Source organism: Pelodiscus sinensis, chromosome 32, assembly GCF_052426305.1.
Source record: "Pelodiscus sinensis isolate ZL-2025 chromosome 32, ASM5242630v1, whole genome shotgun sequence".
Classification (NCBI taxonomy): domain Eukaryota; kingdom Metazoa; phylum Chordata; order Testudines; family Trionychidae; genus Pelodiscus; species Pelodiscus sinensis.
In genome coordinates, this window is record NC_143083.1 from 9221955 (window position 1) to 9236929 (window position 14975).

At 57.2% G+C, this 14975-nt stretch overlaps 1 protein-coding gene across 2 annotated transcripts in view; it reads right to left on the reverse strand.

The window, feature by feature from the left end:
* ANKRD24 (ankyrin repeat domain 24) overlaps nucleotides 1-14975 on the reverse strand; it is a 32695-nt gene that overhangs the window by 1486 nt on the left and 16234 nt on the right. Inside the window, exons 10-18 of one of the 2 annotated variants that reach the window (XM_089774964.1) lie at nucleotides 13587-13667; nucleotides 13398-13505; nucleotides 13111-13155; nucleotides 8537-8635; nucleotides 8226-8298; nucleotides 7772-7893; nucleotides 4044-5576; nucleotides 1925-2086; nucleotides 1280-1345 (exon numbers count right to left, since the gene is read on the reverse strand). In XM_089774964.1, the coding sequence (XP_089631090.1) occupies nucleotides 1280-1345; nucleotides 1925-2086; nucleotides 4044-5576; nucleotides 7772-7893; nucleotides 8226-8298; nucleotides 8537-8635; nucleotides 13111-13155; nucleotides 13398-13505; nucleotides 13587-13667 (2289 nt within the window). Of the gene's footprint in view, nucleotides 1-1279; nucleotides 1346-1924; nucleotides 2087-4043; nucleotides 5577-7771; nucleotides 7894-8225; nucleotides 8299-8536; nucleotides 8636-13110; nucleotides 13156-13397; nucleotides 13506-13586; nucleotides 13689-14975 lie in introns of both variants that reach the window. The other variant, XM_075903017.2, reaches the window with a different exon arrangement.

Genomic DNA, 14975 nt, shown 5'->3' on the forward strand with positions numbered 1-14975 from the left:
GTTCTCACACACACACACACACACAGGCTCCAGTGTTCTCTCACACACACACACACACACACACACACACACACACACGCTCCAGTGTTCTCACACACACACACACACACAGGCTCCAGTGTTCTCTCACACACACACACACACACACACACACACACACACACACACACAGGCTCCAGTGTTCTCACACACACACACACAGGCTCCAGTGTTCTCACACACACGCGCGCACACACACACACACACACACACACACACACACACACACACACACGCTCCAGCGTTCTGCACAAGTATCCTTCCACCCATCATGACCTGCCAGCTCCTGTCCAGTGCACCCAAACTCTCTGCGGGTATGTCTACACTACCCTCCTAATTCGAAATAGGAGGGTAATGCAGGCATACCGAAATTGCAAATGAAGCCCGGGATTTGAATTTCCCAGGCTTCATTTGCATAAGCGGGGCGCCGCCATTTTTAAATCCCTGCTAGTTCGAACCCCGTGCCGCGCGGCTACACGGGGCTCGAACTAGGTAGTTCGAACTAGGAAGCCTAGTTCGAACTATCGTTACTCCTCGTGAAATGAGGATTAACGGTAGTTCGAACTAGGCTTCCTAGTTCGAACTACCTAGTTCGAGCCCCGTGTAGCTGCGCTGCACGGGGTTCGAACTAGCAGGGATTTAAAAATGGCGGTGCCCCGCTTATGCAAATGAAGCCCGGGAAATTCAAATCCCAGGCATCATTTGCAAGTGCGGTATGCCTACATTACCCTCCTAGTTCGAACTAGCGGGGTAGTGTAGACATACCCTGCCCTTCCTCCCAACTCCTGCCCGAGCTCCTAGGAACAAGCCAGAGTTCCCCATGGTCACCTCCCAGGAGTGGGGCAATTCCAAAGCTGCGTCCTTCAAATGCTATGGGGCAGGGGCAGGAGTGGGGGGAGGAAGAGATGTCGTTTCCGTCAGTGCAAACAGGCCTACGAACCACCCTCTGAAATGCTCAGACAATACACCCCCCCACACCCACTTATACAGACACACGCACGTGGAAACACACATATTTACAGACACACATGTGCAAACACCCAGTTATACTGACACCCGCCCACTGACACGTGTGCAAACATACCCACTTATACAGACACACCCAAGTGTGCGGGGACATACAATTGTACCGATTCCGACACACCCACAATTCTATCTGTACACACTCACAGAGGACAGCAAACACCCCTCCCAACCACAACGTGATGCGGTGCGCCCAGCCCAGCCCCCGCACACTCACCTGAATGGCGCAGAGCAGGTGGCTCCGGTACAGGGAGACGACCTTGCGATGGTGCTTCTCTGTCTCCTGGAACCAAGGCGCGAGCGAGGGTCACATTATGGAACCAACAGGACCGGGCCACTCTGCTCATGGCCGCTCTGACCAACCTCCCACCCCCCTGCCTGACACAGCACGGAGCTGGGGGAATCGGGTCCTGCTCACACACCAGACACAGCCCAGGGGAACCAGTTTCACTCCCCTTGTGGCACCCAGCGAAAGCAGCAACCTCGGTGCGGTACAAAGATTTAGCACAGGGGTTACCACTGGGCCTCTCCTGTGACCAGGGGCAGAAGGCATCGGCCTCGATCCTTAATGGTATTTAGGAGCCCAACTCCCAGGGGAGTTAGGAGCCTATTCTGCACTTTGGGGATGGGGCCCTTGAACCAGGCTGGTAGTGGCGGCTCTCCGCACGGCTGTCCCAACGGCTCTGCAGCTTCTCCCCTGCTCCTAAGCTGCATGTCAGTTTCCAGACTCAGCCTTAAGCGCTGCCTCGCTCAGCATCTAGCCCCTGCGGCCCCATCAGGGGACTAGCACCACCAAGCCCATGGGACTCTCTCGGTGGTGGGCTTTGCTCCTCCCCTCGCCCAGCTGGTCCCGGATACGCACGGCCAGCTGCTGCTCCAGGGCCTTTATTGTGCTCTGCAGCTTTGCCGCCTCCTGCGGGTTCTGCGGGGCTGCCTGGGGCGGGGTTCCCCCCTGGCCAGAGAGCACAGACAGGCTGGTCAAAGCCTCCTTCAGCCTGAAGATTTCCTTGGACAGCTCCGTGATCTGCAAAGGCAAAGGGACCGGTGGGTCACGAAGGGCTGGCCGAATTCACCGGAGTGGGCTCGAGTAGAGGGCAAAGCCTTGCAGGATTATGGGACATGCAGCAGCACAACGGATTCAAAATCCCAGGTCCCCAGCATGCACCCGCCACAGGTCTCAGACCTTGGCCTTCAAGTACCTAAAAGGGTGTTGCAAGGAGGAGGGGGAAAAATTGTTCTCTTTGATCTCGGAGGACAAGACAAGAAGCAAGGGGCTTAAGCTGCAGCAAGGGAGATTTAGGTTGGACATTAGGAAAAACTTCCCAACTGTCAGGGTGGTTAAACACTGGGATAAGTTGCCTGGGGGGGTTGTGGAATCTCCATCTCTGGAGATAGTTAAGGGCAGGTTGGACACACACCTGTCAGGGATGAGCTAGATCCGAGGTGTCCAACCAGTTCTGAAGCAGAAGTCCCTGCTGGCCAGTGAGAGACTCATAGAACCAAGGCAGGACCAATCCCAACTCAATCATCCCAGCCAGGGCTGTGTCAAGCCAGGACTTAAAAACCTTTAGGGATGGAGATTCCACCCCCTCCCTAGGGAACCGACCCCAGTGCTTCCCACCCTCCTAGTGAAATAGTTTTTCCTAATATCCAACCTAGACCTCTCCCACCACAACTTGAGACCATCGCTCCTCGTTCTGCCACCTGTCACCACTGAGAACAGCCTCTCTCCATCCTCTTTGGAACCTCCCTTTAGGAAGTTGAAGGCTGCTATCAAATCCCCCCCCTCACTCTTCTCTTCTGCAATCTAAACAAACCCAAATCCCTCAGTCTCTCCTCATAGGTCATGCGCTCCAGCCTCCTTATCATTTTGGTTGTCCTCCGCTGGACCCTCTCCAATGCGTCCACATCCTTCTATAGTGGGGGCCCCAGAACTGGACAAAATACTCCAGACATGGCCTCACCAAAGCCAAATAAAGGGGAATAATCACTTCTCTGGATCTGCTGGCAATGTTCCTTCTAATGCATCCAAATATGCCATTAGCCTTCTTGGCTACAAGGGCACCCTGTTGACTCATCTCCAGCTTCATATTCAGTCATCTCCCACTGTCCCTACTAGAGCCGGTGGGAAGGTCAGCTGGTCTCTTCTGTCACCAGTGGTGACGAATGATTTGTCCCTTTGTTTTCTTGGGCATTTTCCACTCTGTGACCAAACCTATGAAAAGTTTGGTTTCGTTTCAATGGAGAGAACTGCCCCCCCTCCCCATAACCTCTTTTGCACCTTCTGCCTCGCAGGAAGAAGAGCCAGACAGTGGCATTCCCCCCTCGAAACACACGCGTAAGGAAACTGAAAAATCTGCAACCAAAATGAAAATTTCCCATGGAAAAGAAAAGAAAAGTTCCCTTCTGCCAGTAAAACAGTCCCCAGAAGTTGTGGGCCACAGCTAGTGAGACCTTCTAGCGTGGCTCTGTATGCAGAGCATGACGGGGTCACCAATGCCTCTGCCGTGGCTCTGTCGTGGTATGGGACCCCCCGACCCACCCTTCACCCTCCCCCCACACACAGCTCTATCATGGGCTGGGATCTCCAGCCTCACCTCGGTCCCCCAATCCTGGGGCTCTCCCGTAGTGCTTCTTAAACTGTGCTCCGTGGCACACCGGGGAGCCGCGAGGCAGTCGGAGGTGTGCCACGGAGAACAACAGAGTTCAAAATGGCCACCCTTAAGGGGACAGGTGACTTTTTTTCTCCCTTCAATAACTTTTCCCCAGTGACCCTATTTTTTTTTGCTCAATAACTTTTCCCCGGACTCTTGTTTTTTTTTTGCTCAACAAAAAGTCCTTGGTGTTCAAAAAAATAATTGTTTGGTGTTCCCTGGTCTTAAAAAGTTTCAGAAATACTGCTCTACTGGGTGCTAGGATCCCCGCTCCCCTATCTGAGCAGGCTCCAGCATGGGCGTGGTGACGGGGAAGCCCAGACCCACCTTCCTGTCCTTCTCCTTGACCAGGTTGGCCGAGTCCTCGATGCGGCCGTGCAGCTCCTGGATCCTCTCAGACTCGGCCCGCAGGCTCTGCAGCTGCTTCTCCGTGGCGGCCAGCTGGGCCTCGGCCGCCTGCTTCTCGCTCTTCATGAAGAGGGCCTCGCGCTGCACCTGGAACACCTCCGTGCACGTCTTCTCGTGCTTGCGCCCCAGGTCGCTCAGCTTCAGGCTCAGCGCGGTCACCTCGGCCTGCAGGCTGCTCCGCAGCTCCTCGTGCTCCTCCCTGGGCACCGTGCCCTCCCGCGTGCTGGCCAGCTCGCCCTGCAGCTGCGAGGCCTCCTGGGCTTTGGCAGCCAGCTCCTGCTCCAGCCGCCGGGCTCTGGCCTCCAGGGCCTCCTTGGCTCGGGCGTGCTCGGCCAGCGGGACCGACTCCCGCCTGTGGCGCTCCGCCGCCTGCTGCAGCTCCGCCACCTCCCGCTGGGCAGCGCCATGCTGCTCCTCCAGCTCCAGCAGCTTCTTGCTGGCCTCGGCCAGCGCCCCGCTCAGCTTCCCTGCCAGCTCCTCCTGCTCCTGCCTGGAGAGGCTCTCAGAGGCCAGCTGCTCCTTCAGGGCATTCAGCTCCACTTCCTTCTGGCCGTGATCCATGTGGAGCTGCCGGAGCTGGGCCCGCGCCTCCTCGTACTGCCCGCTCAGCTCCTCCAGCTGCTCCCGGAGCTGCCGGCTCTCCTCCTCCCACTGCTGGCTCTCTGCCAGGCGGCTCATTGCTTGCTGCAGCTCCCCGGCCCTCTCCTCCAGGTTCCTCCTCAGCTCCTCTGCTCCGGCCTCCGCTTGGCTGCACCTCGCCAGCAGCGCGGCCCTCTCCTCAGTGGCGGCTTCCAAGGTAAAGGTGAGGGACGCCTTCATCTCCTCGGCGCAGCAACCGCCACTGGACGCCTCTTCCTGGGCCTCCAGGCGCCCCTCCAGGTCCTTCAGCCTCTGGTCTCTCTCCAACAGGGCCGCCTGGGCCTCCTGCAGAGCCGCCCTCGCCATCTCCAGCTCGCTCCCGGCACTCTCCCCCACCGGCTCCTCCACAGACAGGATGCCCAGCTGCATCTGCTCCCGCAGGAGCTGCACCTCGGCCACCGCCGCCTCGTACTTCTCCCGCGTCTCTGCCAGCACGCTGGCCAGCTCCTCCACCGCCGCATCTCCAGCTCCTCCTTCCCCACTGCTTCCGCCTGCCTCCACCCTGGCCCAGCCCAGCTCCTGGCCCTCCCCCTCGGGCTCGGCTGGGCCCCGGCTCCTGTGTAGCGCCTCCTCCAGGGCCTGGATCCGCGCCTCGTATCCAGCCTTCAGCTGCTCGTATGCCTCCACCGGGACGAGCTCGCAGGAGGCCCCGTGGGGCCCGTTGCCTTCCAGAGCTCCCAATGCAGCCTGGGCCTCGGCGTGCTGGCCCTGGAGCCGCTGGAACTCCGACCGGAGGGAATCATAGAGGGCGACGGGGACGAGCTCTTCCGACAGGACCACGTCGCTCTCATCTTTCTCGTAATTCTCCAGGATCTGCCAAGGGAGGGGATCAAACGTGAGACTCCCTCACGGGGACCCTGAGCTCCCGCTCCACAGGAGTATTACAGCAGCACCCCACTGTGTATCTCACCCCCCACCCTCTCCAGCTCTCCTGCCCCATAGCTCTTGTCCCCATAGATCTGTGGTTCTCAACTGGTGGTCCATGGTGACTTTTTCTGGGGTCCACAGGAACATTGTCCAAAGTCACACAGTGTGGGCAGCCCCCAAAAATCTGTTAGTAAGAAATAAATTTCAAACCAAAATGTTCGTTGGCTGCTCTTATCATGTCTCAAAGAGGAGGTGGGTCCATGAAAACTTTTTGATTGGCCTGGGTGTCCGTGGACTGAAACAAGTTGAGTACCGATGCCATAGATGTTTCCTAGGGCCTGGCCTCTCCTTCCAAACTTTACCCCAGTCCTGGGCCTTTGCCATGAGATACCCCTGATTTATACCAGCATGGGACAAGAATCAGGCCCTCTAGTTTTGGCTACCAGACCGAGTCAGGGTTAAACAGCAGGGCTGTGGAGCCGAGGGGTAGCACAAGGCAAAGGGGGACAGACTGGAATTGTAGGAGCTGGCAAAGGGAAGCCCCGCGGAAAGCCCGCACCCGAGGCCAGGAACTGCCCTCGCACAGTGACACTGCCCGGGTGGGGCAGGCAGGGGGAGAACAGAGAAGAGGCCGGAACGTGACTTTGGCAGGTCTTCCTAGCACATGCGAGCCGGGTCGTACGAGGCAGGGAGCCAGCCAGGCACAGGGCTCTGCACACGCAGGCGGGGGCTCTCTGCCTCTGGGAAGCAGAACAGCAACGGGCGCCAGGGAACCAGAGGGTCTAGCCTGGGACCCCCACCAAGATAGAGCAGGGGCAGTGGCAGGAATGTTGCAGGCAAAGGAGACGGGGAGAAGTCCCCGTGAAGGAAGCTGCCGACAGCCTCTGCTACAGACACAGGCTGTAATAGTGCAGTTGATGAATCGGTAAGCAAAAGCTTATCGGTTAATGCTATAGACTAAGGATGTTAAGTATCGACTAACTGACTAATCGAATAGTCGATGCATTTTTGCATCGACTATTGGATTAGTCGATAGGGCACCTCCGCCTTTGAAGAGCAGCAACAGCCCTAGGGTTGTTGCTACACTTCAAAGGCGAAAGCGCCACGTGGCCAGCTGATCCCGGGCTCCACGCGGTGCTGCCTCTTTGAAATGCCGCAGGGAGCCTGACGCCGGGCTCCTCGCGGCATTTCACAGTGGCAGCGCTGCACGGAGCCTGGGGTCAGTGGGGGAGTCTCCAGTTGATCCCGGGTTCCACACGCCACGTGCAGCCTGGGGATACCCCAGCTGGCCGCAGGCTCTTTGTGAAGTACCCCTTCCTCTTCCCCCCGTTCCTGCCTCTTTCTGACAGAGACAGCAAGGGAGTGAAGCGACTAGCTGACTAGCTTGCGGACTAGCTGATAAGCATTTGCTTATTGGACAGTCGACTAGCCCTTCACATTCTTACTATGGACAACACTCATTTCCCCCCCTTCCCCTTGCCAGTAAATGTTTTCGCAGGCTGGCCAGCCATCCGGCTCAATCCGGGATCTACCCCTGCTGCAGCTCTGTATTTAAAGTGTATTAGGAGCTAGGCAGGCAGGCAGCCTGGCTCAGTTCTGGCTCATGCCGGTTCCGGGAGCTCAGACCCCCCTGGACAGGAGCTGCTGCCCCCCACGCTGGGATGGCAGTGCAGAGCGACAGGCAGCTGCTCCGTGAGGGGAGCTGGTTTTTAAATTGGCTCCCTCACGGACCAGCTCCCGCCTGCCACCCTGCGCTGCTGCCTCTGATCCAGAGGCAGCAGTGCAGAGGGGCAGGGGGCTCCTCAGAAGTGGGGCCAGAGCGCACTGGATGCCGGCCCCACTCCCAGGGACTACAGAATAGTCGAGTAACCGATAAGAATTCACGACATTCGATGAACTGATATTTAACATCCCTGCTACAGACAGAGCTGGGGGGAGGGGCTGAGCTGCACATAAGCATGGGCCGGGGTTCGCTTCCCATGAGGGGGAGAAACCTGCTGCCTGCGTCCGTCACAAGGCAGCAGCCGCCGGCTCGCCCGGCCCTGAACCGGGGCCTTGAGGAGCTGCTGGCTCTGGGAGGGTGCCCAGAGAGTGCCCCCAGGTGCGGCCTTCACCTGGCTGCCGGGGAGACGGGCCAGTACCTGTATCTTCTCCAGCAGCTCCTTGTTCTGCAAGGTGAGCGACTGCACCTGGCCCTGGAGCGTGGCCACCAGCTCCTCCGCGGACAGACTCAGGGTCTTCTTGGACAGCAGCAGCTCTGCCCCTGAAAGAGCAGCCCCGGGCCCCCCAGAGACCCGTCACGAGCCCACTCGCTTTTGCCCCTCCCCCGGCCGCGGCAGGGCACTTCTTCCTGGCCGACGTGCTCCACGCAAACCCTCCCCAGGCGTTTGGCAGCACTCGCTCAGGCCTGCCGGGGGCCACGTACCCTGGGAGCCGCTCATGGGGCCCATCCCTGCCCAGTGCAGCTCCGGCCCCCCGGAGAGCTGGGGACACCGGTGCAGGGGCCTGCTACATGCCTGGCAAATTCAGCTGCAGCGGCCAAAGCCAATTCCCTGCCCTCGATGCGGCCCACTCCCGCGCCTGGCACTGACTGACCTGGGAACTCCAGCAGGTCCCCCTCTTCGTCCTGCAGCGTGTCGATGTCGTAGCTGGTGTTCTCCTTCTCGGTCTGGGGCACACGCAGACAGGGAGTCAGGGACCGCCCCAGGGCCACTGCTCCCCTCAGCCACTCCCTGCGCTCCCCCAGGGCGCCAGCCACGGCCGCTAACCCCGCCAAGGTCGGCGACCGGCCGAGGCAGCGAGACCGGGCGGCTCCCACCCTAGCGCGGCCGAGCCCGTGTCAGGGACAGCCCCGCCGCCCGCACGACTCAGTAAGACGCAGGGCTCCGTGTCCTCTGCGCTCCTACCTCCAGCGAGGACAGGCGGCTCCGGAGCTCTTCGACCTCCTTCCCCAGATGCTCCTTTTCCCCCTCTCGGTCCGCCAGTTGCTGCTGGAGCGCCTGGATCTGGGTCAGACAATTGGACGCCTCATCAGAGCCGGGACCTCGCTCGGATTCCTGCTCGGACCATCCCAACCAGCTGGAAGGCCTGAGAGCCAGAGCAGAGCACAGCCAAGGTGCATAGGATCACAGGAGTGGAAGGGACCTCGGGAGGCCATCAGGTCCAGGGCCCGGCCCTCACGGCGGGACCACGCACCGGCTAGGCCTGGGCGGTGGGATGGCGGGTGCTGGGGCTCGGTGCTGCAGGGGGATCGGGGAGCAGTGGGGGCACTAAGGCAGCTCCCTGCCTGGCCAGGCACTGCAGACTGCACCCCAGAAGCAGCCGGCAGCAGGCCCTGCTCCTAGGTGTGGGGGAACTCACAGGGCTCCATGCACTGCCCCTGCCCCTGGCACTAGCTCCGCCTGGCAACCTGCCGCTGGCTGTTTCTGGGGGCAGGCTGGTTTGCGGTAGAGAGGCAGGAAGCTGCCTTAGCCCCCCCTGCTCTGCACCGCTGACCGGGAGCCACTCCAGGCAAGCCCCTCCTGCCTCAGCTCTGACCCCCCCCCCAAAGCCGGAACCCCCTTCTACAGCCCAAAGCTCTGTCCTCAGCCCCGCCCCGGAGCTCACACTGCAGTCACATTATGGTGGGTCGCGGCATCAGCCATTTTCTTCAACTGGGTCATGAGGAAAAAAAAGTTTGAAAACCGCGGAGCTAGACCAGCGGTCCCCAGGTCACAGCCGGCGGGCCACTGACAGCCCTGCAGCTCCACCATCCCGCCTGCGCCCGGCGGTGGGCACGCAAATCCTTTGGGAGTGGGGGGAGACAGACCATACCCTTCCCCCAAGCCCAGCCCCCCTCTTCCCACTCCTGCTCAACCCCCCTCCTTCCTCTCCACCAAGGGACACAGCCTAGCCTGAGTGTGGGGTTACGCCAGGCATGGGGGTCTGTCCTGTGGATGGGACCACTCTGCATACACCTCCCCTAGGCCACAGGGACCTGCCGGCAGCCGAGCTAGCAGCCAGAAGCTGCTCTAGCCCCCAGCACTGCCAGTGGTGGCAGCAGGAGTCCCTGGGGGTTATTAAATCGCCGAGGACAGCAGGTGGGGCCAGGGGAGAGGAGCGTGTGGGTCAGCAGACACACGGGGGAGGGGACAACGTGTAGAGGGGCTGGGGGAGGCCAGTGGCCCACTAGGAGGATTTGAGGACTGACAGTGGCCCTAAAGTAAACTGAGTTAGAGACTCCTGGTCTAGACCATCCCTGACAGGTGTCTGTCCAACCTGCTCTCAAATATCCCCAGGGATGGAGATTCCACAACCTCCCTAGGTGACTTATTCCAGTGTTTCACCACCCTGACAGGCAGGAAATTTTTCCTAATGTCCAACCTAAACCTCCCTTGCTGCAGTTTAAGCCCCTTGCTTCTTGTCCTGTCCTCAGAGGCCAAGGAGAACAAATTTTCTTCCTCCTTTCCGATACTTGAGAACTGTTATGTCCCCTCTCAAACTTCCCTTTTCCAGACTAAACAAACCCAGTTTTCAGTCTCCCCTCACAGGTCGTGCTTTCTAGACCTTTCGTCGTTTTTCATGCTCTTCTCTGGACTTTTCCAGTTTGCCCTCATCTTTCCTGAAACGTGGTGCCCGGAACTGGACACTATACTCCAGCTGAGGCTTAGTGAGCACAGAGTAGAGCGGAAGAATGACTCCTTGTATCTTGCTCACAACACTCCTGTTAATGCCTCCCAGAACGATGTTTGTTTTTTTGAAAAAGTTTTCACACTGGCTTATATTTAGCTTGTGGTCCACCATGACCCTTTCTGCGGGACTCGTTCCTAGACACTCGCTTCCCGTTCTGTACGTGTGCAATGGATTGTTCCTTCCTAAGTGGAGCACTTTGCATTTGTCCTTATTAAACTTCATCCTCTTTACCTCAGACCATTTCTCCAGTATGTCCAGATCATTTTGAATTAAAGCCCTATCTGCTGAAGCACTGGCAACCTCTTCCAGCTTGGTATCATCACCAACTTTATCAGTATAGACTATTGTCTATGCCAATATTTAAATCCTTGATGTAGATATTGAACAGAACTGGCCCCAAAACTGATTTCTGCAGAACCCCACTTGTTACGCCCTTCCAGCCTGACTGTGAACCATTGATAACTACTTCCTGGGAATGGTTATGCAACCAGTTATGCATCCACCTTATAGCAGCTACATCTAGGCTACGTCTAGACTGGCATGATTTTCCGGAAATGCTTTTAACGTTAAAAGTTTTCCATTAAAAGTATTTTCGGAAAAGAGAGTCTAGATTGGCAGGACGCTTTTTCGCAAAAGCACTTTTTGTGGAAAAGCGTCCGTAGCCAATCTAGATGCGCTTTTCTGCAAAAAAGCCCCGATCGCCATTTTTGCGATTGGGGCTTTTTTGCGGAAAAGAAATCTCTGCTGTCTACACTGGCCCTTTTGCGCAAAAGTCTTTTGGAAAAAGTCTTTTGCCCGAATGGGAGCAGCATAGTATTTCCGCAAAAAGCACTGATTTCTTACAGTAGGAAGTCAGTGCTTTTGCAGAAATTCAAGCGGCCAGTGTAGACAGCTGGCAAGTTTTTCCGGAAAATCTGGCCAGTCTAGACACAGCCCTAGGTTGTATATTCCTATAATGAGAGGGTCACGAGAGACTATATTGAAAGCCTTACTAAAGTCCAGGTATACCACATCTACCACTTCCCCCTTCTCCAGAAGGCTTGTTATCTGTCAAAGAAAGCTATCAGGTTGGTTTGACATGACTTGTTCTTGACAAATCCATGCTGGCAATTATTTTTCAGTTTATTATCTTCTAGATGTTTGCAGACGGATTCCTTAATTATTTGCTCCATTCTCTCTCCTGGCACAGAAGTTAAGCTGACTGGTCTGTAAGTCCCTGCATTGTCCTTATTTCCATTTTTATAGAGGGTCACTATTTTTGCCCTTTTCCAGTCTTCTGGACTCTCTCCCAACTTCAAAAAATTTTCAAAGATAATCGCTAATGGCTCAGATATCTCCCCAGTCAGCTCCTGGAGTATCTAGGATGCATTTCATCCAGCCCTGGTGACTTGTGCCGGCATATGTAAAAATTAATAGGGGTCTGAGATTGTTGTACACTGGTGGTTAAGGAGTTCAGCCATGGCATTACCCTTGAACATGTTTTTTCCCTTTGTTTCTACAGTCTGGAAAGATAAATTAAAAGTCCGGCCAAAACAGGTATTATCCTTCCTGATGTATAAACATGCTCTTTCCCTTTGTTTTTGTAGTCTACAAAAATAGATAAGTATGCAGTTGCTCTTCTTTGTTTGGTCTTTTACATACCCTCACTGGCACTGTATAAGATATTTTCAGGGCTACATCTCTAGTAATCTCTGTAAACTACTGATTTGGAAAGTTTGTAGCGTAGGAAAGTGTTGATTTAATTAGCTTCAGGGGGTGGCTGAGTTAGTCTGTACAGGATAAACTTAAAAAACAACCAATGGTCTGGTAGCACTGTATAGACTAACAAAACATGTCGATGGAATCATGAGCTTTCGTGGGCACAGCCCACTTCTTCCAGACTATTGGTTGTTTTTTAAGTTTATCTTGATTTAATTAGAAATTCTGTAAATAGTAATTAGGCAGGGGGATAATAATACTCATCCCCTGCTTATTCATATTCATTGTGTCGGAGTTAACATTACAAATAAGGCTTTAGGGAAAGTAAAGAAAGACGTGTGAACGAACATACTAAAATAGATAAAAGCTGTAATTGGTGCCAAACTGTTACCGCTGGGACGTTGTGTTGCATGTCCGAGGTAAACGTGCGTGGCAATAAAGCAGTTCCGTTTACCCCATCCGCTCCTGGGTCGCCTGTTTCTTCTCTAACAACTTGGAGACATGGAAGTTCTCCAGGTAATTTTTAACTTGTTCTCACCTGGTTTATCAGGTCTAACCTCTTATTCCAATGGTGGCGGGCCCCGCGGATGCTCAGAACAGGCCCACCGATGGGAGGGGGCAAAAGGGGCAATTGTCCCGGAGCCCAGGGAGCTCTGGCCGCCTCCACTACCACAGCTGCAGTAGAAGCTGAAGCCCATGCCCTTTAAATCACCATCAGAGCACTGCCTTGTTACCCTGTGTGACTGAGGGGGCTGCAGGGAGGGCAGCAGGGGGAGGCACGCTGTGGGTAGCGCTGAGGGTTGGATGCCCGAGCCCTGCCCCTTGCACCTAAAGCTCTGCCCTTTCCAGGAGCACGGAGCCCCACACACACCTTGCCCAGGGCCTGGTGAGGCGGTCAGCCCCACTGGCTGTGCAGGATGGGGTAACGCTCTGTTGTATTCCAAACCCGGCACCGGCCTCCCAACATTTCCTCCTGACCCCCAGCTGATGACCAGTTCATGCCCTGAAGCATGACGGTTCCTCCACCTCAGCATCTGCACAAAGCCATTTTCCCTTCCCACCCCACCTCAGAGAACGTCCGGAGCTCTCCGGGTCCAGAGACCTGGCCTACCTGCTTCTCCATGGAGCGTAGGGAGCCCTCCTCCAACTCCAGCCGCTAATGGGAACACAAGGAGAATCCAAGACGGTTAACGAGCTGTGCAGCCTGGTTATCCCCATGGCAACCCATCTGCACGTCTGTTCCTGGGCTCAGAGCGGCAGAGGGGGCATTCCCAGCCACGAGGGGCCCCCCCGCAGCTCGCCAGGGCAAGACCCCGCTGGCAGTTGCCGTGGTGATGCCAGAGGCGGCTTCCTTCCACCAAACGGCCCAGAGCCCATTGGGGCAGGTCACCTCAGTACCTCCCGTTTCTGCTTCTCCTGCTGATGCTCCAGGCCCTTGATCTTGTGCAGGAACCGAGCCCGTTCCTGCCTCAGCCGGACAATCTCCTCGTAGGCCTCCCTGTCCTCCTGGGGGGAATCCCACAGTCAGGGCCCTGCGAGGGGCCCCCAGCCTGCCCCATCCCGCTACCCCTGCCAGGGGATCCTCACCGTGTCGGCTGGGCCAGGCCGAGCCCTGGCAGGCTTGGCGGTGACTATCCGGCTGCTCGGCTCTGTGGAAGGGGAACTGTGCTCCAGAGAGCAGGGGACGTGCTTGAAAACAGGAACAGGCGTCAGTCACACAGACAGAGCCAGGAGCTGCCAGGAGGGCAGCCGGCTTATCCCAAGCCCCCAGCTCCGTTCCCACCCAAGTCCCATTACGCCTCCCGCCCTAAATGGTCAGCATGGCTTTACGCACACGCCCAGGGCTTACTCCCCTCGACGCAGCCACCTCTAGGGTGCAGCAAGGCGGCACCCTGGATCCAGGGGATTTCGGGGAGCGGGTCTGGCCCCTCCAGCTGGAGTTCGGCCGTGACGTGGGGAGGATTGCCTCGCAATCTGAGTGCTGTGCTGGGACGCAGGAGACCTGATCCTGCCCCTGCACTGCTGAGCCACCATGGGCAAACCACAGCATGGCTCCGTGCCTCAGTTTCCCTGCTGGAAAACGGGACACCAATACTGCTGACCTCCTTCGGAGTCCTACACCGCAGCATGGGGAAGAGGCACAGACTCAGAGACGAGCCCCCCACTGACTCACTAACAGGACTGCCAGGAGCCCTGGGCCCTTTTGACCCTCCAGGCTCGGGGCTTTTAGGCCTGCTCAATGGTGCCACCTCCAGCAGCACGCATGGGGTCTCCCATCCAGCCACTGACCAGGCCTGCCCTGCTTAGCACCAGGGATGTGGCAGGATCACAGAATCCCATGGCGGGGCTCTCACAGCCCTGGGGAATCCAGAGGCGGGGCAGGGGCTGGAGTTTTTGCTCCCCATCCGAATCCCGTGATCAGCCACACGCTGAGGGCGTACCCATTCCCTGCCTGCTGCCACCAACCCCCCAGGGGAAGGGGTGTGCACCCAGCAACCAGCATAGGGAAACCCCGGGGCAAGAGAAATCCACGAGGATCCTTGATGCCCGTCTGGGATCTACCCATGCCAGGGCCAGTCGGCGGCTGGACCACGTCCCTTTGTCAGAGCCAGGGGCCAAGCCGCACAGGCTGCCTGTCTCCCTGGACGGACACAGGCTGATCATGCCCTTATGAAAGGCCCTGAAGAGATGCTGCTGTGTTAGCGAGCTCCCCTGGGCAGATAAATGCCTTGGCGGGGAGAGAAGGGGGAGGGAAGAGAGACTCAAATGGGAGGATGGCACAAGGGCCAGGGCCCTAGTATAAGGCATGGGCAGCCCAGTCTCAATTCCCTTCTCCGCCACAGACTCCCCGGGTGACTCTGGGCATCTCACTTATGCCCCAGTCCTCAAAGGTACGTTGGTGACGCATGCCCACAGAAATCCAAGATTTGACCTTGAGGCTCTGGGCCTCAGTCTCCCCTTCTGTGATACGGGCGC